This window comes from Xiphophorus couchianus, chromosome 11 (genome assembly GCF_001444195.1).
Source record: "Xiphophorus couchianus chromosome 11, X_couchianus-1.0, whole genome shotgun sequence".
Classification (NCBI taxonomy): domain Eukaryota; kingdom Metazoa; phylum Chordata; class Actinopteri; order Cyprinodontiformes; family Poeciliidae; genus Xiphophorus; species Xiphophorus couchianus.
The window spans coordinates 23,943,273-23,967,690 of record NC_040238.1 but is presented as its reverse complement, the minus strand read 5'-3'; the positions used below and the strand labels follow the sequence as shown (position 1 = coordinate 23,967,690).

At 38.8% G+C, this 24,418-nt stretch overlaps 1 protein-coding gene across 4 annotated transcripts in view; it reads right to left on the bottom strand.

Annotated features, from left to right (window-relative positions):
- The window catches only part of specc1 (sperm antigen with calponin homology and coiled-coil domains 1), an 88,957-nt gene that overhangs the window by 6,592 nt on the left and 57,947 nt on the right, over nucleotides 1-24,418 (bottom strand). For all 4 annotated transcript variants that reach the window (XM_028031228.1, XM_028031229.1, XM_028031230.1 and 1 more), the window contains 4 exons: nucleotides 24,301-24,376; nucleotides 23,358-23,502; nucleotides 21,652-21,754; nucleotides 5,073-5,189 (listed from right to left, as the gene is read on the bottom strand). In XM_028031228.1, the coding sequence (XP_027887029.1) occupies nucleotides 5,073-5,189; nucleotides 21,652-21,754; nucleotides 23,358-23,502; nucleotides 24,301-24,376 (441 nt within the window). The remainder of the gene's footprint in view (nucleotides 1-5,072; nucleotides 5,190-21,651; nucleotides 21,755-23,357; nucleotides 23,503-24,300; nucleotides 24,377-24,418) is intronic.

Here is a 24,418-nt window from a genome sequence, read left to right as displayed (position 1 = left end):
TCTGCTTGTTTATGTGACCATCTTGGTGCGTTACATTTTCCTGCGTGTTTCTGACATAAGTAATAAAACGAATGTGCAAATGTCATCATTTACTTGATCTTATATAAATGAGGTTAGTAAAGGCTTAAGTTTCAGATCCAGAATCCCCTAAAAGCCCTAAATGTATGAAATATAAACATGTGTAAAATCCACCTTTCCATTGCTTTTCAATGCAGGAAATTGATTTTAAAATACACGTCACCTTCAGCCCTGGGAAAAAGTGACCTCCAAAAAGAAGCAACATAAATGGACGATGATGTGTAGCATGTAACTGCAAAGTTTGAGACAAAATGTTTTTTATAGACAAAACTTTCCTAAAGTGCTGCTACGCAGGAAAAGTGGGTTAGATTCGCAAAAGTGGAGGCAGAGAGCAGTTTCAGTTTCGACTGAAACGCTTTTGACCCGGGATAATGAAACATTTTGAAATGAAATCAATGCTAATGGTCAACTCAAACAGTGAGTTAGCGGTCAGATCACAAAGAAGGTGTTGTTTGTGAACATAAAGTGTCTTAGCTAAGAAAACACCTTGTTTCACCGTGTTTTATAAATCATAAGCTGAAGCAAAGAAACAAACAATACTTGCCCCCCACAATTTTCCTTTTTGTACGCCTAAACACAACAACAGACATTTTCTTCGTCAGTGTTTGGACCAAATGTGTAGGTTGTGGTATTTTCACTTCCCTTCAACAGATTTGTTGCAATAACTCAAAGCAACTTTTTATGGGAAAATAAAATGTTTTTCTGACCAATTAAGATTTATTCGTTTCTGATAGGAGTAGAAAGAGAGAGAGAGAGAAAAAAAACAATGCACCAGTTTTGGAAAAATAATTCAAACATGACAAAAAGGACATACTGAAAATCATCTATAGACTTCTCAATAAAAAAATATCTTTATTGACAGCACACCAATCAAATCCGTTCTTAAAACTACTCACAATTAAATTTTTACTGCTTCAGGTCAGATGAAATAAGCTGATAAGATCAAAAGATTACTTTAAACTTAAATTCATCAAACATATAAATACTTTTGCCTTTATTGCAGCTGTCAATGGACATGTAGAGTTTGAGATGTGTAACTGTGTCCTTGGAATGACCTTAAGGTAGCTGCATTACAATTAAACAGTAAAAACTCAAAAATAAAACACAGAATTATTCTGTGGTAAAAAGAGTGAGACTTCGAGGTGCTTCTTTACTGCTACTATGCTTTACACAATAAGAGTGTCGCTAGTATAAAAAAAACACTATTTCGGTGACACAGTTATTATGAGAACATGCTAATCGGAAATGAAAAAATGTCAGAAAAGTTGGTGAAATGTTAAGTTTTTGTAAGTTACTTTTTTATTATTCATCACTGTGATGAAATAAATGCAGATCTGGCTTGTTAAAGAACACTTAAATCTCCATGTAGGTTCCCTGTCTGTTAGGTCTCCAAGCTTATGATCTCAGACAACTTTCCTCAGGGCTTCCAACATGTATAATTAGAGAAAAAATATATAAATAGTCATATAATGCAAAAAAAACAACAAAGTTTTAAGTGAGTACTGTTATGGTTCCTTCACCATCTCCTTGATTTTCCAGTTATGTCACCCAGGTGCAAATCCCAGAATTTTCTTTTACCTAAAATCTAAGCAGACCTACCGTGTTATCTTCCTAAAAGCATCTATGACAAAAGGTGAAGGAGGCCAGTAATGGGATTATTGGGAGGACGGATTACACCGGGAGCAGGCTGTGTGTTTGGGCCTCAGGGAAAGTCACTCAGAAGGAGTTATTAAAGGCAACACACGTCTATTGAATTATTCAGAGAGATGGGCCATACAGCGTCTCCGTCATCAGCTCCATGTTGCACATTCACACCGACACGGCCGTACGCACCCACCTTCACACAACTAATTTATCAGGTAGAACATGTCAGGTCTGGTCGAAGGCGTTCATCTATTGCCGCGATGTGAGAGCAAAGTGACAGAGCCGCCAGGGAGGCAGCATATTATCTGCAGCGTCACTGTATACCAGCAGCTTGTCTGCATTACAGAGCTGTCGGCATCACTGCATCGCTTAAAGCATCACTACACAAACATTCATAATTCATCATCATGCTTTCTTTGAACGCAGCACGGCCAATATAAAAGACCTATGAAATGGATGCAACTCCATTAGACAAGTTTGTGACGACATCAAACGCAAATCAAAAACTTTATTTCCCTTTTGGCTCATAATGTGATGTGCATAAGCAGACGATTTTGACTTTAGTCACGCTCACGCGTACGATGGAATATTAGGCCCATACTGGAAAAAAATACAAATAAAAACAAAACAAAGTATGAGAATAAAGTCATATTATTGCGAGAATAAAGTCAATGTTTGGAGAATAATGTCAGTGTTAAAAGGTCAAAGTCATAATACTGTGAGAATAAAACAATTATAATATGAAAATGAAAACATATTTAATACAGTCATAATGCTATGACTTTATTTTTGTGTTATTTTAACTTTATTCTCATACAAGTTTATTCTCATACTTTTATTTTCTCCCATTGCTCCATGATATTCCACATGTCACTCCGTGAATATTGTTTCCAGGCAATTAATTTCTTGCAAGCCAAAGAGGCCCAACATGCACTTTTTTCTTTTTGCACATTTTCTCAGATGCAAAATTATCCAGTAAAAAACAGGGTGGAGAAAGGAAGTGCAAAACAAAAGAAGCAGATTAGATCATTAAAAATGCTAACTTTTTTTAATGGAATCTGAGGATGCTCTAAAAAGGAAATGACTTTCTAAATGAAGCATGTAGTCAGAAAGTGTGTGGTGCAACGTTCAGCACATATTAGACGCTCTGGTGTCCTGATGCAAACTGACGAGGAGCTGCTCACGCTGCAGAAGCTGCTGTGACTCACGGATGTATCTCAGCATTCTTAGTTGGAGGTGCGAGTGATTTGTGTGGACAGAGGGTCTACACGTGCAAAATGCTATACTTGTCAACCTGTGCAACACATGCCTCAGTTAAAAATAATGTTGCAGGGCGCATCATAACAACAAACTCCTTTGACCGACATGTTTTCCAATTCTCTAATTCGTGAAAGTTCACTGTCTGGGTTGTAATTCAAACTGTAAAACCGCATCTTGTCCGACAGCCCGATGGGGACAGGATGAGGTGAAGACGGGGCTGGATGCATTCAGCGTGCCTTTCAATGAAGGCATTGATTTCCAATCACTTAAGTTTGATGAGCCGAGTCCCTGATTACATGCTGATGAAACACTGACCCACTTATTGAGGAGGTCAGAGCGGCCATGAAAGCCTGATTCCAATAAAACCTTAGATGCTGCTTAAAATGAAAGAAAAAGGACAAAGTGCACAGATTCTGTAACGGTTTGAGCTCTAAGTACTTAATGTAGTGCTGTGCTAAAATATTTTTTATTGTTCCTTTCCACGTTCCAACCACACACAGTCTATTTTATTTGGATTTATTTGGTATCCATTTAGACTGAACATATTGCTTAGCTAATGTTCCCATGGTAACTCCAGAGGAGCTGCAGACATCAGCAGCTAATGTCGTTTTTGACACGGCAGCCATTAATAATGAAACCCTCAAACATGGCCTTTATCAGAGTGCTGTAAAAATAAAACCAAAATAAGTTTGCAGTTCGCCACAGGCCAGGTTTTTAGACACAGCAAACATGCGGAAGAAGTTGCTCTGATCGAATCAGAGCGAAACTGAATTTCCTGGCCTACATGCGAACCAGTACGTGGTGCAAATCACTGCCACTGCAGCCGAAGGTGGTTCTACAAATTACAGACTCATAAGGGCTGAATGTAAAGGGGTCACAACACTTTACAGATTTCTATTTTTTGATTTCCACTTCATAACTATGTACAACTGTATGTTGATCACACACATAAAACCTAGAAAAGTGTTAAAGTTTGTGGTTGTAAAATGATGAAAATTGAAAACCTCCTATAAATGATAAATGGTCAACATTCCCATTGTGTAATTAGGATGTTGAATCAAGATATTCTCTTAAATATGCAGTAGGTAACTTCAATAAAAATATATTTTTTACACATTTGTTAATAGCATCACCATATTAAGACAGAAAAATAATCTGTGAAAAAATTGAGCTCTTCCTCATGCGGTCCCACTGCTATCTGCAGAAATACACTTCTGGTCTTAGCACGGTCAATCACCCTCATGTACGGACTGCTCACACCCCATTCTTACTGTCTGCTAGGCTACAGTGGAGCTTACTGTGAATGTTCAGCCTAGTTAGCATGAATAAACAGTTTTCCTGTAATGGTAAGAAAACTCTCAATCTTCAGCAACATGTACACAAACATGATTGACAGCGCTAAGACCCTCCTCCTGGCTCTTATTGGTTGTGTCTGACCAGGGGAGATGTGTTTCTTTATAAAGGTGTAGTTTCTTTGAATCAAGACACCTGCTTAGAGTTACTTTTGAAACATTATAAATCGTTATAAAACATTTTGATGTATAACTTGACTGTGTGTTCTTTGACTTTGTATTTTGTGTGTGTTTTTATGATGTAAAGCATTTTGAACTGCCATGTTGCTGAAATATAAACTTGATTGATTGATTCTGCAGATGGCAGTAGGACCACAAGAAGATGGCAGAGGGGCTCAGTTTTTTTTCACAGACCTTCAGTCTCACATTATACAGTCAGAACATAGTGAGTTTTGACAAATATGTAAAAAAAAATTTAAATAAAATAAAAAAGCTACATAGTGGAGCTTTATTTTAAAATATGTGCGGACAGCAGGCTTAATCCTCTACTGTGTAACTGATTCTGAAATGAGGAGGCCAACCTGCTGTTGCCTTTAAACTTGAATGTTTTCCCATACAGAGTTTCAGCTGTTCAGTCAGTGGCTTCCTTTTTTTTATTATTGGTTTTTTATTTCTCTGTTCTCTAAATAGTGTTACTTTTTGACCCTCGTCTGACCCGCAGGCGGGGAAGCGTTCCTTTATTTTTTGGAAGCAGGGGGTATTTTTCACAGTGTGGGCTCCTGTACAGGCTTCCTGTACCTTATCTTGACTGATGAGCTCCTGGTAAGGGATGTGAGCAGGCAGGTACGTGTGCAGCAGGGCACAGAAAGCCAGGCCATCGCTCCAGCTGCTGCTGAAGTTGGTCACATCGATATTCTGTTGACAGAGAAAAGTATTTATTTATTATTCATCATTAATTACCAGCAGGAGAAAAGGAGAAAGCCACAAGATCACAGGATGAAGTCACAGACAGTAATTACGGTGACCTTAAAGCATCCATAACTTGAGCGAGCAATATGAACAGCCCATGAAAAAGCCATTAAGTCAAAGAACCACGGAAAACAACATGACAATTATTATCTAATGCTATTATGTCTCACTCTGGGTTTTCCAGACTCCATTTAAGGCTGCTAGTGTTTCCATCAGCGGCGGGTAAGAGGATCTTCGTAGATTTGCAGTCGATGAGGTCTCTGATCTGCCCTCTGGGCGAGAAACGTGCACAGCGGCACGTCCAGCTCCTTCTGTTTTTGTTTGTGGGATTCGCACAGAAATGTCACCTCGCAGACGACGCATTCAGTGTATTCTGGGCCTGAAAAGTCTTGAGTTTGAAGGAAAGACTTCCTGCGGGCCATTGTTTGGAGGTTGCACACTCCCCGTTGGATAGATAAGTTATTTACAGGGTCTTCCTGTTTCATCCCTCTCATGAGCTTTTGGGAACCAGCCTCGCAGCTGAGGAGGTTCTCCTCCTTACATTCCAGAAACCACTTCGTCGCCAAATATAACATCTGGGGTTTACGGTGTCCTCATGTCACACTTGGCATAAAAAAACCCTACAAGTGCAGAAATGTCGAATTTGTAGGAGAAAAGTCAGAAAAAAAGTGTTGCACATGCAAGAAACAAGCAAACAAACAAAAACAAATCTCAATTCTACTGAATCTGCTGTGAATATGTGCGGCCCAACCCGACCTGGGCGCCAAGATTTGTTTCCCCCAGAAGAAACAAGAACCTTGTTTTCACAATTCAAAAAAAGAACAAAACAATAAGGTTGGACTTGCTGTACCAGAAGATATGCTTTTGCAGCACAATAAATATCTCAGAGTCCATCTGTTGCCTCTTGCACACAGAGAATTAACTCCAGAGAGATGCTAACAACGTGCCGCGCTGCCTCGTGTTTGTTTACCGTTGCTCCCGGCCAGTGGTCTTCAACCCTGGCCCTGCGGACAGGAGCGCTGCGGATTTTCATTCTGCAAATCTAATCAGTGACTGATCCATATATGCGACGCCAGGTGAATGCAATTAACTGCCTGACAGGATAGAAAAACGGCATAACCCTGAGACCTGAGGACAAAAATGTTAAATCACCCGGCCACCGCAATAACGAATATCCCTTGAGCTCTGAGGAATTGTACACAAACGGGGGCATTTCTGGCCGCCTTCATTTGTCTGGATGCCTGTCATTAAACCAGACGCACTCTCAAGGTGAGGAGGAAAATTTAGTAAAAGGAAGTGAAACATATAATAGTACTGATGATGTGATTACCGCAGGTCGCTGATGTGTAAATATATCTTTGGCTAAATTTAGAAAATGAGCAAAGCACCTTTCACAGATAAGAAACAATAATGTTCACAAAGATGGAGAATGAAAGTAAAAAAATGACTTAATAAAGATATTAAAAATTCTAGGTAATTAAAAACTAGCCTTAGTACACTTTTGTACTTTTAAAAAATTCCTATTGCTTTTAAAAGCCGCCCACACGCCTAAAAAACGTCCAGCTGTTGTTTTTTTTTGGTATTATGTTAATATTTTTTGGTGTCTGGAAAACAAGCCGTTTCAAAAACCTCCTGACTGCTAAGTCCTACTGTGCCGTTACCTAGCAACCCAAGCAGAGCACCAGAATGTTTGGTCAGCTGGTTTGCTGCATTCTTATTGGTTGTGCAGGAGGAACTGCTAATGCTTTTCAAAATATACGGTTTCATAATTGCACATGTTTGCAGCCATTTTTACATGAGAGTGTAAATGTCGAGTCAGGGGGCGTGGCCAGTAGCAAATTATTTGGATTGAAAGTAACAAGAGGCCCTTAACCATCTCATTCTGAAAGGAGTTTAAACCAGGCAGAACTGACCAGACTAAAGTCTGATCATCTAAGAACGATTATGTTTTATATAGGCCACAGACCCATTCTAACATGTTCAAGGAAACATAAAAACAGAGGGTTAAGTTGAGCTCCGTGGCTTTAACAATTCAATGACACTTAAAGGAGCTTTACCATGCAGAGCCCAGGAGATTTAATTTGGGATTTTAATATGAGCTCTGAAAAGAAGAAGAACAAGTGCAAAGACATGAAAACAGGAGCGATGTTAGCTCTTCTGTTAGGAGCTTCTGCTGCAGTGTTCGGACCAGCTGAGCGGGTCAGTAACTTTTCTTGTTGATGCATCTCAAAAGCCGTTTACAGTAGTCTAGACAACAGGAAATAAAAGCATAAATAAGTATTTGTCTCAAGTTTCTGCTTTGATACCAGCCTTCTTAGTTTAACATTTTCAGTTCCTATAAATGGAAGTCCTGGTTTTTGACTGTGAAATCTTTTAAAGCGCATGCGTCAAACCTAAGGCACAGGGGCCAAATCGTGCCCGCCATGGCTTTTCATGTGGTCCTCTAGACTCCAGATGCATAAATGGAACCTACAAGATAACAGTTGTTTGTTTATATTTTATTCATCTAATCAAAGCAGCTTTTATCTGCTGCAAAATTACACCAATCAGTCCCTCAAGTTTTTTGTGATTCTGCAATCGCTGAGATTTACACAAAGTCAACAGATCCCTCCACTTTTTTATGCTAATGCAAAACTGAGTTTATTGCAAATTTTCCTCAAAAATTGTCAAAAATGTTGGCTTTAAGTGCCAGCTGTTAATATTTCTTATTTCTTCTAAGTAAAGCTGCCTCAGTCTTACTTCATGTCAAGCTGTAATTTGTGATTGATACAGAGTGTAACAAAAAGTCATTATTACCGTTGTACATAAGCTCAAATATTGCAAAATTTCTTGCAAATATTTCTAAAATAGCAACACAAATCAGAGACTTCCCACAAAATCCTGGAGGGTCTGATCAGTTTGAAAACATGTTCAATGTTATCCGGTGCATCTATTAATCCAAGCTCGCAGTTCAAATAACAGCATTAATCTCAGTATGTGGGTGTTACCATGGTGACATCAGCATCACCACATTATGGACTGTCCTTTTGCTTCTATAACATACAGTATGTGTTGGAAATGTGCTCAGTGAGTTCAGGTCCTCAGCTGAAGGACAGTGATGTCACATTCCTCTCCCTGTCACAGCTGGTTCAGCAGCACTGAGCGTGGGTGAAGCATGCGTAAACTCACACACACACACACACACACACACACACACACACACACACACACACACACACACACACACACACACACACACACACACACAAACATCACACTGGGGGAAACAGTAGGGGGTTAGTCACACTCCAAGCCCAAAGCGGACAGAAATAGTCTCCGGATCGGGGGGCTTCTGAGGACAATTTGTGTGAGACAGCCTTTCCAGGTGTCAGCGGGTCTGGCGAGAGCCAATCGTAATCGTAGGTATGTTTGAATTCGGGGAAGAGGTCAGCACAGGGAGGGGCGGCTGTTGGGAGTCGACATGGGGAGGGAGACGTGAATGCTAAAACAGCAGAGGACAACAACAGGTCTCTGGGAGTGGGATCAGAAAAGCAAACACAGCATCAAGCGACAGGAAGCGCCTCGCCCGGCACAATAAAGCCAGAGCCGACGCTTTCAGGGAGAGAGAGGCTGGACAGGGAGACAGAACATTTTGTTGGACTGAGCCTGATTCAGCATGTCAGCACATGGACAGCTGATCATGAGCTCTACACAACTTTCTCTTTTAAAAAGTTACAGTTCAGTGAAGTTAAAAAAAAAAGCATTAAGGATTCACAGATTACTTTACCGTTTGATTTTTAAAATATGTTGCTTAGTTCATTGCACAATTAAATTACAGATCAAAGCTATTAAGAAATAAAATAATGGTAAAAGTCCAGTGGGTTTAACATAAAGCCGCCACCGAAATAGTATAGAAAAAAATGATATAATCCAACAATGCAATCCTTCATCAGCTGATCATAAATTTATGAAGTACAGTCATATAGAAAAAAATAAAAACACATGAGTGTGATGGACCAGTGACCTGTTCATAATGGTCCCAGTGCTGGAGACGGACATGAGCTTTTCTGTTACCCTGCAAAGATTCAGCAGGTATAGAAAATGAGTGAATGAGTTTTGCTGTGTTGCCTCTGCTTTAAACAACCTTCTCATTTTCAAAGGTAACGGAGACAAATGTAATGTCTATGATTCTTCCTAAAATCTGTACTGCTCACTGCAAAAAGACAAAATCTCACCAACTATTTTGTCTAGTTTATAGTCCAAATATCTTAGTAAACTTGAATTAAGCAAGATAAAGGAGCTTGTTTCAAGTCAATACTCTTTAATATTTTTAAGAAAGTACTAGTTCCCCTGAGATTATTTCGCATATTTCACATTTTCCCTGATGTATACGTGAAATAACCTGCCAGTGGAACCAATACTTCTTCATCAATATAATGAATTATTGACTTAAAACAAGCTCCTTCATATTGCAGAAAAGGTTCCTGTAAGTTAGTTTTTTCTCATTTCAAGTATTCTTGAAACTAGACAAAAATACTGTGATTTATTGTTTTATGTAGTACAGTGTAATTTCTGGCAGTACATTAATTCTTCTATTGCCAAACCAAGTCAGCTGACTCCTTTCAATGTGTTGCACCAGCAGCTCCACTTGAATAATCTCTATATCTGAGCACAGGCCATCGAGAGAGGAAGCTTCTATCTAACAGCTTGTTCTTTCACTCCTGATCCAGACCTGCTGACCAAAGTAAAGCTCCTCACCGCTGCAGCAGTGTCCACATTACCGCCAACGAGACATTATTGTCCAGTAATCACTGTGACTAGAGAGGAACAACTCAGACCTGAGGGAACAGGTTCCCTTTCTCTGCTTGAGAACTATGGAGGAAAACCTTAATATTGACAGGAAGAGCATGTCAACTCCATTCTCTGCAGCAGAAAAATGAGGCCAGAGTGACGGCACTATTCACTGCAGGCAACCAAGCAAAGCCAAAAAATAAACTTGCTCTGGCTAAAATCACTTCTACTGCAGTGACGTCATGACAAAAAGGAGTTTGTTCAATTCTCAGATTATTTGCCACTCTATTAAAAATGTGATTGTGACGAATTAGCTCAACCTCAACTTACCTTTTGAGAGTATTAAGAGAATGCTTTTGCCCTATGATGCAGCAAAATAAATAGTATAAAGTGCCAGCAGATACACCACAAAAACACAAAAAATTACCAAATAGTTTTGGTTTGCTTTCTAGTGCTAGTATCTTAGTACACTTGGAATAAGACAAAACTAACTTACAAGTAACTTTTCAGCAACATATGGGAGCTTATTTTAAGTCAATAATTTCTTAATATTAATAAAACAGTACTAATTCCACTTTTTTTCTTATAACACGGCAGAATATCTTGTTAGAAGTGAAACAAACTGACACTGTTTTGTTTTTGTAGTGCAACAGCTCACTTTAAACACCTTTCAAGTATTTTTCACTCTTTATTCCTTGGCTTATTTTTTATTAAATGCAAAACAACCTCTGCTTTACAAAGATAGAAACAAGCCCATTGTTTATACATAAAACTGAAATAAATTTTAGATTTTCTTCCCATCATTTTCACATTGGATCATTGTAGTTTAATACAGGAAACTAGTAGTGGAGCGAATTGAAGAAGCAACACGTGGTCATATCTAGTGTGGTCTTTATCTACTGAATGCTGTAGATATTTTTAAAATGACATTCATGAATAGGTTGGACCTTCGCCACACACACACACACACACACAGACACACACCCACACACACACACACACACACACACAGAGGTTTAGCCTCTGCAGCTGCACGTTGATGCTGCTGGTCTTATGACCAGCCAACTACTGCTGTCATGCTTTAATGCCACTTGACACTCCAATGTCAACAAGTCACTGTTGCAACACTCAACTTTTACTCACAGGAGAAGTAAGAAGAGAGAAAATGACTTTGCAACATGCATTCTGCGAAAAAAAAAAAAAAAAGATGCATTCTGCAAGCAGGGAGGGATGGATACCCGTTTCATGGTGCATTTGAAAGAAGCTGGACGGTACTTATGTGAATGCGTGTTTGTTGTAATAGCTCCTTTTGGAGATGTTGTGCAGGAATTGATTATTAAAAAAAATAATATTTTATACAGAGGCATCACATGACTCTTCACCGGTTTGGACTCAGCCTTTTAAGTCCCAACTGCAATGAGCAAATCTAAAATAAACGGTTTGATTTCATAACTTCTTCTAATTGCGTTCTGGACTCTTGTTGTTGTGGGGGTCAGTGATCTGCGCCCCAAGGTCATCGAAGCTGAAGCAGCCACACTGCCCTCTCACAGTCGGCAGACTAAATTCACCGCCCACCTTTAGCCGGCACAGCAGGAACGCACCACGCTGACCAGAGCAGAGCGGCTTCAGGAAAATAAGTTCAGTGCAAAAAATATTTAGTATCAATAAAGTTGTCTTGGCTGAAATCTTCCAGTGCTAAAGATAACCTCTGTTCGTGATGATTGGTGATCTGTGGTTGTTCAGTTTGAGATGTGGGCTCAAATCTAAAGTTCCCAGGACTGAAGAAGACAGACCACAAATACTGAATATTGTCTGGGAACATCTTGCAGTGGCTCAGTCTGATTCTTGTCAACTTTTGCTTAACTATGAGAGACTCTAGCGCCGTTTCCCTTCCCTCCTCCTCAAAAAAAAATCGTGTTTTTTTTTCGTTTTTTACTCTAACAGTAAAATAAATAAAATAAAACGCAGTAACATTCTGCGTATTTATTGATAGACTAACCTGTCATCTGGACTGACGCAGAGAGTTCACACCGACCGAAATGTAGGATGAAAACCTGAGCAAAATGTTGTTGTGCTGCAACACAAAATGTGATCAATGTGTACAGTTTTGGTAGTTGGAGCAGAAATCGAAATGAAAGGGCAAACATCCTCATTTTCTCAGCCAAATAACTCCAAACTTTTAAGGAGTTTTGTGAACATCTTGGATTCTACTGACCTTTCTAAATATTGCATCGTCTCAACTGATTAAAAAGAGACAAAGAACATTCTAACAAAATATCAATGCTCTCCAAATGAGGCTTCTCACCCTGAACTTCCTGTGTTACATAAAGTCTATTTAACTCTGGGTTTTAGGTGCATTACATCACCTTTTCACACAAATCTGAAGTAAAAAAAAAAAGGCTCCATATGTTTTTTTGTAGTCCAGACAGTTTCAACATGACATCATTTGGATTTATGATTGAGATTCTTGTCTCCTTTCTTACAATAAACCTGATATCTATAGTTTTGGGGTGAGAAATAAAGTTCGACTGTCACGTTTCAAGGAAACGGAATACAAAAATGCTAATGAACAGATGAATGTAGAGTAAAGCTGCAGCTTTAAATGTTCCTCCTTCATTATTAGAACTGTAATGTCTACTCTTTGAACTTCTATCCTCTTCCTGTCCTCGATGTCTGACCTCCATACCCCACTCTCCCGGGGGTCCGTTCCGTTTCTTCAATGGTTTTTGTGTGAGCCTGCGTGTTTATGTGTGTGTGTGTGTGTGTGTGTGTGTGTGTGTGTGTGTGTGTGTGTGCACTGTGTGTGAGTTTCCCAGATGAGGCCGGATAGGCTCTGCTCTTTCAGGCCCAGCTGAGCTGAATGTTCAGAGGCTTTTCTCATTGTTCCCATCTTGAGCAAACAGCACATTTATTTTTGTTTGGCTTCTATGGTTAATTGAGAAAAAAGAAATGTATAAAGTGTCCGGAGCTGTCCTAAATTAAGACATCAAAGAGCATGATAAATATACAGTGCAAGGCTAGATTGTGTTCCCAAGTAGGCAAATGTTCAGGAAAACTTCTGCGTCTAAACGATGACCAAAAAAGCAAAAATCTTCATAATTACAAGTTATCATCTTGGTTACTGTTTGACCTTCCAGATCAGGTTTTTAGCACTGAGACCCCTTAAACATTCAACACGTCTGTGATAATCAGCTCTGAAGTTTTGGCTTTAAGAATGCGGCTTAAATGATTAAGTGGACTAATTAATGTGATTAATCGGTTATTTAAATACTTGTCAACTAATTCAGAAAATTATTGATCAGTAACTGGAATATTCAGACTTAAAAAAGGTCATTTGCTAAAAAAAAAAAAAAAAACTCCTTCCACCAACATATTCAGAGCAGTTAAGTAAATTAAGTCAAAACTGTACAAAAAACAGATATATTTAATATTTAAGATAAAAAATACATTTGTCGGTATATATGTTTTATTCCAAACTTTTCAAGTGTAATAGTTTTAACTCCACCCAGCTCAGATTTACTAGAGGAATGCCAAGTTATTGGATTTTAGGCAATACAGTGTTTATTTTCTTATCTTAAAAAAGAGCTGAATTACTTTTTATTTCCATTTATTCGTTTAATGCATGTCTAATTTTTTATTAAAAAAAGTAAAAGTGGGAAAACAAAAAATCTTTATCAGACTCACTTCCTTCCACAGACCCTCTGAAAACCAGCAGGAAAAAAATAGAGAACCCAAGACTCTGGATGAACGACATTTCTAATTCAGATCCAGTTTAATCAAGGCTTGCATGAATTAGAAAAAATGACAACTGACCTTGGGAACCCGAAGTTATTGTTAAAGTCTCGACGGCCACAGAAATAGCCTTGGCGGGCTGCGTTTGGATCGCTGGCCGACAGTTTGACAAACTTGATCTAGACAAAATTCAGCCCTAAATCATGGCTATAAATAGACGCATCATCGAATGGCTATATGTCTAAATGCGCTTTGCTTACAGCTTTCAACAAAATCATGAGACTGTAGAAAACATTTCTAACAATGTGACACCAAAATAAAACAAATGGCAGTAAACTTTCCACGTGTGTGCGATCAAAATACTTTTTTGTTCAAGAAAAAGAAAGAGGAAAAGTTTAACTTACAAATGACCACAAATAATGGCCTTGAGACATTTTATCACACAATCCTTCAAGGACACATCTTACAATCTGCCTTAAAATGCAGTGCAACAGTTCTGTGTGTTTCATGTGTTTAGTGCAAAGCTGACGTGCACAGGATCCCTTGTGAATACTAATTTCCTGTGAGAGGTCGTTGGAGTCTCTCCCACAGGGCAGAGCCAATCAGAGGCAGCTTTTAAGGCCCTCGCCACTAATCGATTTGTGCTTCCCAGAATCTGACAATTGAGGTGACGGAGCCGATCTGGGCTCACATCTCGCCGTCCCCTGAGAGTTCAGCTCAGGCCTTCACCTGCTTCTAGCAGCGTCGTGTTTTTAGGGTACGGGGGGCAGAAGGTGGATAAACATGTTGCTCTGTGAAACACCATGTCCCCCAGGGGTCCATGATGTCTTCTCTTGTTTTTCAGTATTATAAAATTCTGATTAATTTAGCTTCAAAGACACAATGTCATGTATTAAACACATTAACAGCTTCTGATTGTGACACTTTAGGGTAGATATACTGTGAGAATTTACCTAATTCACTCATTTAGATGGTTTATTACTTTTACAAGTCAGTCATGATCAAAATTTTTTTTGTCAAAAAAAAAAGGCAAAAAGAAAGCCTTTAGTGACAAAGTGAAAACTTATTTCTACCAATAAAAATATTTACCATACTTTTTAAAAATGTATTTATCTGGTCAAAAAAGGCACATTTTGCTGATCACGATTAATTTGTTAAAAAATAAAATAAAATGGTTAAAACATCCACCATAAGAGGCTAAATGTTTCTCAGTAAGAGTCCAAAATAGGCATTTTCATATTGTTACGACTGGCGTCGTCAACTTAATTATGCAAATATGAGTGTGCCAGTGCCTGTCTCTGATTGGTTCCCAGAAGGCGACGAAGACGTCCAATTGGCGGATATGAAAGCTGCTGACGCGGACTTCCTGTCCTCAGCTCATCTCAACCGGCCGCACTGTTTGCTAACACCTTGTAACAGTTCTGGAGTTTGTAGCAGTGAGCTGCCGTTTATGTTTGCTTCGTTTTATCATGTTTTTCTTAATTAGGGAGGTAAGATTTTGTCATTTGGTTTATTTACTTTCAATTAGGTACGTTTCGGTTAATATTCAAGATAGTTTCCTTTTGTTTGTTGTTTTCGGCATTATAGCTCACTCTGAAGCCATACGCTCCACTTGTAACATCTTAATCAAAAATACATATTTTTAAAATAAGTAACATAAAATGTTCAACTTCGTGTGTGTTGGCTGCTTGGGATCTGAAGAGGATGGATCCTTTATGTTATGATCCGGCCCATCTAGACGGGTCGTAACAATGTTGATGGACGATGGAAGGAAAAAGCAGGTGAAAGGTCAAATTTAAGATGTTCATATGTACAACACAGGCACAACATGTTTCTTTACATTTTTCTCAAATGTTCTCAGCCATCAGAGGCGCCGTCACGTGTAGAAAACATGTGATGACACATGATCACAAATCCGTAAACACACCTGAGTGGAGACCAGAGTGACTGACGTTTCCCTTTCAAAGATGAGCAATGAGAGCCTAACCTAATATTGAAAAAATAAAAAGCAGAGGGTTGTTACAACACATCTAACAGCCCTCTCCTTGTGATGATTACACAAACTCCCCCTCTTATTGATTTCAGAAAAAAAAGCATAGAATGACATCAGGCTTTCTGTCCAGCTACAATCACACAGATTTATTAGGCCCTCAGCTACTATAAACCATCAAATAATCTCCCATAATGCTCACAATAGCACCCGGCTGCTGTTTCACTTTAATTAGGCAGTCGGTTGACAACGTCTCCTGCCAACAAAGGGACTGTAATAACAACTGGCATCGACTTTGTCTCTGGCAGACAATGGTGACCTATATGAGCCTGAGTCCCGACTGAACCACCTGGAACCGGAGAGGGGACAGGAAGGGCGAAAAGCTTCCTCTTTCACCTGACTGGTAATTATGTGGCCGAAGATGCCGAGAACAAATCCTATGTGGCTCACAGACGCCAAAATGCTGATTAGCGTTGAATTAAAACCTCCGTGAATTTGTTGGAGGCAGGAAGAAGAGAAAGTGCAACATCTATCCGCGCCACAGATGTGCAAAAAGAGAAGAAAATCCTACAAAAAAATAATCCCAATCATTCACTCTGTGAGGATAGATTCATGATTTCAGAGGATTCATGATGTCATGCACAGAAGCAGGTCGACCGCATCCCAGATCTTCCACAAGGTGGGCAAGCAGCCACATATCCACCCCTTGGTTTACTCCGGAGCCGCCTGGGTGTTTGTTGATGAGACGCTCAGTGTGATTCTCATCTGTCCAAATGTTTGCAGCTGGGACAGTAGGACAGAAAAGACTGTACCCACGCATCCCAAGCAACCAGTGGGCATGTTTATTATGTTTGAATGTGACCTCTGTGACCCCAGGATGCCACTCTCTGCTGCTGGTCTTTAACAATGAGCTCTGATGATTTTTTTAACCTGTTACTAGGTAAATTATGGAGGCAGTGGGTAAAAGAAACAGGCGTCTGTCTGAGATTATATTTATGCTGCAGGAAACCAAGTAAAGGATTCCTAATTAAAAGTTTATAGAAACTGATTAATTTATAAACATAAACTATAAAATACAGCAAGAACAATTAATTGGATTAATCATGATGAATCGATGGTTAAAATAATTTAGCAATTGATTAATTGTTACCTGAAGTATGCAGACTCAAAAAAGGCTATTTTCCTGAAAGAGGAACATACTTGACAAAGTAATTAATGCTGCTTAAGCTAAAACCCAAAACTCCTTGAAGTTTTAACTTCACCTGGTTCAAATTCTGTAAAAAAAAAAAAAAAAAACCAACAAACTATTAAATCCTCTCTGTGCTATCCACTTATTAATCCAAACAAAGATTTAATACATCAACCATCATCTACATGATGTTAGTCAAGCATCAAAAATGTGAACTAATCAAATGTTGTCAGGGTTTTTGTTTTTTTTTAGCTCCAGATGCATCCTTTCCTTCCTTTTTGGCAAAAGAAAATCTTTTTTATTTAAGATAAAGCATTTGAATTCTTTTATTTATTATACTTTTAATTTATTTCTAACATTGTTTTAGAAAGACGTGTTTAAATTAAAAATATGCAGAATGTTCCAATTTTTAAAAAACATAATTAATCAGTTAATTGTTAGAATAATCGATAGATTAGCCCTGCTATAATTTAAAAACGAAATGCTACAGTTATATTTACATGGACTGTGAAAGGTAATAACTGCACCTTCAAATTTTGCTAAAATTACAGAGGCTGCGACTTACTGCATGCATGAAAACAAAAATGTAAACGTTTTTTTCACACATCTTAACAAAAGATGCCAATAAATGAGGTGAGATCTGCAGCTAAAGCTAAAGTTTACTAGCCTCTATCGGAGCTGAACATTAGCCTGACAGAAAGACAAGAATATGACCATTTCCTCTACAGATGAGTGAGACCAGGTCACAGGGTCTCTGCTAAATGGGTGGCGGCCTGCAGCGCCGTAACCTTTCCCCAGATATGTGAAGCTCAACACATCCTCTGACTGTAACCTTTTCTCACAGCCTGGCATGAGACTCAAACAGGATCTTGTGGTCACGTTTTCTAAGAAACTAGAGTCACTTTCACAAACTGCTGTAAATACGTCAGCTGGCCCGCAAATATACAGTATATATCCTTGCATCAACAGAAACAGAAATCCCTCTGGAAAGGCTTGAGTTCAGCAGGATATAAAAATCTCCAAGGTCACTTCCTGGAAATCTCTGCTAATTGTTCTAGTTGTCACTTATTAGTGGCTTTCCTTTTCTTTTCCTGACTGAAGCACACATTACAGAGTGCTGCGCCGCGTATTGATCGCATTGTACAAAGTCGAGACTTTACATCAAGCGAGGCGTCCATGAAAGAGTTAACCGCCTCGCTATGCGTTGAGAAACCCAATAGCAGAGCGGGCGCATGGTGCTTGGAAGAAACATCCGAACAACAATGGATCACCGTCCGAATCCAGAAAGGAACTGATTACGCCACAGCCTGAAACACCGCTATTAGCCAAATCTACTTAATGAATTCCTGACATTTGCAAATAATCGCCCTTTGTGAAGGGATCAGCGCTTACAGTGAAGCGTTTATGTTGCTTAACTCATCTGTCCTTAACTGAACTAAAATCCACAGGTTTGCTTTATAATTTACATTTTCTCGCAAAAGTATTCATACTATTTTAACACATTACAACCACAAACTTCAGAAATGCTCTGGGACTCTACATGGGAGGCACCACGTAACTGTAAAGAGGAATGAAAATGATAAACAAAAAATGTTTCACTAGTAAAAATCTTCAATGGGCAGCAAGCATTTTCCATTCTTTCGCCACACACACTGATACCACTAAATAACTGTGTGTAACTTTAAATCTCAGCATACACATCAAATTATACAGTTCACTCTGCAAATTAGGTTACTTGGTAGATTTCTAAATTGTTCCCGTTTGTTTGCTTAAAAGAAGAAAAAAAAACTACTCAAGAAGAGAGAAAACAGTTAAAGCTATTAAAAGGATTTTGACCATATTCAGCACAAATAATTTCAATGACTGTCAGTTTGAAATTTACGACGCTGAATAGAAATCTCCAGGAGAAAACACATTTGCAAATCATGTGTCCCTTAGCCAGAGTTTATAAACAAGGAAAAGGAGACAAAAAGACAACAGAGACCCTAAATGTTGATGGTGACGCAGCAGGAAGAGTCGTTTGTGATCCTACAGTCAACTGCACCTGGATTTGACAGAAAGAGGAAGCTGCCACCAGATTCCCAGGAAATAAGCTGGTTGGAAAAACCTCTGACTACAAAAGAGCTGCTGAACACATACTTATGTTACAAACTGTTGGTGGAAGCATCATGCTGTGGGCATGCTGTTCCTCCGTGGGGACGGGGAAGCTGGTTAGGAAGGTGGATGGAGATAAACGCAGAGAAATCCTGGAAGAAAACTGGAAGAGACTCGAGACTGGGGGCTGTCTTCCAGAATCCCAACTGGGAAGGAACTGTCAACTTTCATTTACCGTAGAAATTATTATATATATATATCGCAACATTTATAATTGATGCATTTCTTAGCAAGCGTTTAACTGCCTTTAAAAACTGTTCAAACCACTGATTGTGTCTAAAAATCACTGGTTTTATCCACCCAACAGACGGGCCATCAGCTCTGGTTTCAGGGTTTTTAGCACAGTGTCTCCTCAGTGCGTCTTTCACCAACAGAGCAAACTGTGACCATAAAGTCCCCGAGCTGAGATAGAGGGAGGGCGGCTCAAAGTTCAGTAGCATTGTTCTCCAGAAGTCAGAACTATCGATGTGACGGCTCATTCAATAACTCAATCTCTCGCTGGAAAAGTTCAATCTATATTTAGAACTTGTGCATCTTTCTATGGAAAAGTCACATGAAACAATTGATTTTAAGAAGAAAAAAAAGGCCTTAGTGTATTTTTAAGGATCCATCAGAATGCACACAGGGTTGGAATCGTTCCTTTCCTTTCAGATCCAGAGTCTGCAGATTGCAGCCCCTCTGTGTGCATGAAAAACGTTTTAGCACAGTGATTATACTGGCTAATCTGTAATCCCACTGGGCATAATGGGTTCCTTAAACTGGCTATTAAGGGAGAAACTTGGCTTGGTTAATATCAGCACTTGGCTCTGTGGCCTAAGAAATATTTATTCCACCATTTGTGGAACCATTACAACCAGAAATGTTGAAGTATTGCATTACTATTTATATAATTTTAAAAATCACTAAAGAGTTCATGATTTGTGTTCCTTAGAGGAAGAAAAATAACATGAGGTTTTATAAAAATGTTTAACGTAATAATAATAAAATATATTGTATGATTGTGTTGATTTCTCATAATCAGAGTTTTCTCTGCAATTACACCTGAATGTTTTTTTAACAGTCGGGCACATTTTAAAAAAAAAAAAAGTCAATTCTTCTCTGAAAGATCTATAAACATGAACTTTCATATCTAACCACAGAATCTAGGTTGGATTCAGGCCTGGACTTTGATTAGGCCATTCTAACACATAAACATGCTTTGATCCGGCTCTCCATCTGCGGACTTTCAGACCGCCGGGTCTGATAAGTGATGCTAACAGTCAAAAGTATTAAGGAACGCGACTCGTTTCAGAGCAGCAGAGAGCTGGTGCATGAACACCAGGGTAGAAGCAGAGACTGAGAAAGTTAAAGGGGTGAGAACTTATTACTGAAAGAAAATGTGATGAATTTAAATCACAGCAAAGGTCACAACTCTTCTAACTAAAAACCAAATTCAATTTCTGTTAATAAGTGCTGATTCCAGGTTGATTCCAGAAAGTGTAACAACCAAGAGATCAGTTGTTGAGAAGTAGATTAAAGGGGAAGTATTATGTGTTTTCCAGGCACATAATGCCATTTTCTGGCACTACCAAGTATCTATGTTACCTTCAGTTGTTAAAAACATACTCTATATATATCCACCATGAGTTAAAAGAAATTTGACTTCATAATTTAAGGCCAGAAATTGGGCCTCTATCTCTATAATCGGGAGATTAAACTACTATATATATAGTATATATATATATATATATATATATATATATATATATATATATATGTATGATGTAAGTAATTGAATGTGACTTGAAATAAAAAAGCATGCACATGCAAATATGTTAATCTAGAAATAATCTAGAAATATGTTTGATTTTTCATTAGGTGTATGAAAATATCTGGTTTCAAATGTAAACAACATTGTCCACATTTAGGGTTTTAATCAAATGTTAGATTTCACTTTGCTCCAAAACTGTGCAGTTTGAATATCAATCACTTGCAAGAACTTTATGCAGAAGTCAAGAACTTTCCAAACTTTGAAAACCCCGAAGTGAAATTCAAGGATTTCAAGAGTCTCCACCCTGTATTTTGTGTATTTGGATGGTGGTTCACTGTGATTCTTTTTAAGGTTATCAGAGGAAATAATACTAAATACGAATAAATGCCATATTTCTCAAATTATTTTGAAAATAAAAATAGAACTAGGTTTTTTCCCCTTCCAGTTTTTCTTTTTTTTTTTTTTTGCAAAATGAAAAAATAATTTTCCAAAGCCATAAATCCATTCATACCAGTGAGATGTGAGATGCCAGTTAGCTAAATGGTTGGTCAACAGTATGCCGTTCCGGCTGTCTGACCCAGCTATGGCTAAAAAAATGAAAATGAATAAAGATTGACCTCAGTATCTGGGGTCAGAATAATCATTATCGCGTCATGCAATATAAAGCAGAGAGTGGGAAGTGTCAGCTCACTTTTTAAATGAAAACCAGGGGAGTGAAGACTAAATATCAAACCGTCAGATGTAGACGTGAAGGAGAGCTGGGCGTGAAAGTGTGTGGAGCACGTCTCATGTTAGAGAGCGGTCCGTGGCCTGTCATCCCTACCGGATAGCCTTCTGTTTTCTTCTGGCACCACTTCAGTAGAGCGTTTCTCTTAGATCCTCCATACTCCCGCGCCAGAGCGGCCAAGGGGTCCGTTCTTTCCACACTGTCACCAGGGGAACGCGGGCCGCCATCAGAGGAGAGGGAGAGAGGAGAGATGTCATCTGGAGTACAACTTGTGCGATATCTAGTTCAGTTCCTCTACTGTCCCCCCCCACTCCCACACAATTATTTGTGTGAACGTGGAGGACGCTTGCTAATCATAGCTGGTCAGACAGCTATGATTATGCTGAATTAGAGCAACGTTTGTCCTCACAAAGAATGCATTCTCTGAAATAATTTGTATATTTGTGGCCTAATATTAAAAAAACATCTGATTCTTCTCAGATTTCTCATAGAACTACTTGATGACTTTTATTTCTCCTTTTCAAAAGTTCCCTATTTGGACCAGAAAAATAAAAGATCACATGGTTAAACAATTTTATGCAACAGCAAAATTTATTATTAATTATAAAAAAAATGTAAACATATAATCTCAAACTTAAATAAGGCACATTAACTATATTATTTAGATGAAATGCAAAGCTCAGAGCTGCAGGTTATACGGGAAAACAAAAGGAAATGTATTCCAACAGAACACAGTTTGACACATGGTAAGAAATCAGCATGCCTGGTATGAAAGTAAAACAAAACTTTACTGAGAGATCGTCTGTTGTCGAGAAAATGAGATGTGCCAACTTTATTCATACAAGTTCTGATTCTTTAACCTGGAAGATCTGAGTGTTTTTGTAGATTATCAGTGATACTGAGGGACATAAGTGTAATTTAGGAAAGTTTTTAAGAAAGAATAGATTTGCTTTAATACAAACATTTTACTAAAAAGGCAGCTAAACTTCTTACATGTCCAGAAAATAGAAAAGAAAACTAGGAGAAACCGAGACAGGAAAATTAAGGGTCAGAATCTGTGTTAGGTGCTGCTCTAAAGGAAAAACAAATTCACTAGTTTTTCTTGCTTCGTATAAAAAAAAAGACCCTCTGATTTGCAATTTTTCATTACTGGAGGAAATGATCTTATCTTGCACTATCATGATGATTCTGGAGCTTCTTTGTAGTTTTGTTTATTTGTTTTAGAGTTCAGAGCGGAGCCACGTTTACTTGGAACGGCAGACATCTCAGTGCAGAGTGGAAGCCCGTTTTACTGCTCGGCCCCCGTCCCTGTGGTCCCACACTCAAATGTTTCCAGACATCATGCACAATGTGCACAGTTGTAAAGCAGTAAGGAAAGAAATCCTATGCATGACGGATAGATTTAAGGTCTATCTGTAATATTATTCTAGGGACTTGCTCCCTGGGGTTGGAGGCCATGGGAAGAACATGAGACATGGTCGTTCCACTTAGCATGCTAAACATTTCACACGTCACTGCAGCTCTGCTGTTGAATCCATTATTTCCCCGTTTCAGGCTGTGCGATGCTAGAAGCGGACATGTTTTTGCCATTTTAAACTACTCCAGAATTGGCGAGTATTTGCATACATCATCAATAACGCAGCGGTTCTCACATAACCCTAAACATACTGAACATGGTAACAGATGAATTATGTTTCAAACATTTTTAAAGTGAGAAAGAAGATGAATTTCTTTTAATGCTTTCCTTGTAATTAGACTGTTCCTGTGTCTCTAAGCTCATCTTTAGATCCAAACGACAATACCTGAGTTTGCTGCTTCCTCGGCCGTAGCTGAACGATGCGGTGCGGCTGCTGAGGGAAATGGGGCTTTTGATTACACTCTCCAGTGAAGGGCTCTTCCTCATGAGGCTGTTTGGTTTCAGGTCCTCGCCGAAACTTGACAACTTATCTGCGGGATCAAAAGGACGCGAGAGACAGATGTGGATACAGAAGAATGTGACAAAAGAGTCGAAAAACAGAGCAAATCCTAGAAATGTTTGCTTCCAGTCAGAAAACTATGTTCCTACAGCAGCTCCTCAGGGGAGGCTTTGGAAACAAATCAACCGTGACACATTTAAGAGCATTTCCAGAGTTGCATTTAAATGTGTTTTTCTAGAAGGAAGTGGCAAAAGTCAGTAAGAAACCAGCAGGAGTCAAATGTTTGATTGTCTGTATTTGTTGTACTTTTCATTGAGGATATTGAATCAGCAGAACTTTGCCTTTAAAACAACCACCTGATCATGCGTGAGAGCCAAAGGAATTCGAATGAACGTTTAAATTTCACCAGGCCACAACAAAATCTGATGGTCGGCTCTCTGGGTGAGGACAGTGATGGCTGACTGGACATTTTGTCTGCTTGCATGTCATCTTTCACTCTGACCACAGACCAGAACAAGGTCAAAATGCAATTCTGGTTTGGTCAGAGCCTTTAGTGGAAGGTCACTGCTGAAGAAGCTGGCTGTGTCGAAATATTGATGGTGGTTCATTGATGAGCCATCATCAGATTTCTGGCTTATGGGAGAAGATTTTATCCAGAATTGTACAGTACATAACCCATAGTACGGTGAAGACCTTCTGCACACTTAGCAAAACTGAATAGGAGCCTCAACTCCATATTTTTTGTAGAGAACCAGATTGTTATGTCATGCAGCAACCGATCAAATGTGGTACAGCAGATCAAATAAGATTTGGACTGAGTGTTACATACCACGAGGATGAGCGAACTCTCCATGATTTATTCTTTTTTCCAGCGTCTTTGATAGTGGCTTAATGTAGGAATGTCTCTAAAAAAAAATTTTAAAAAAAGAAGTCTAAAACAAGCTCCC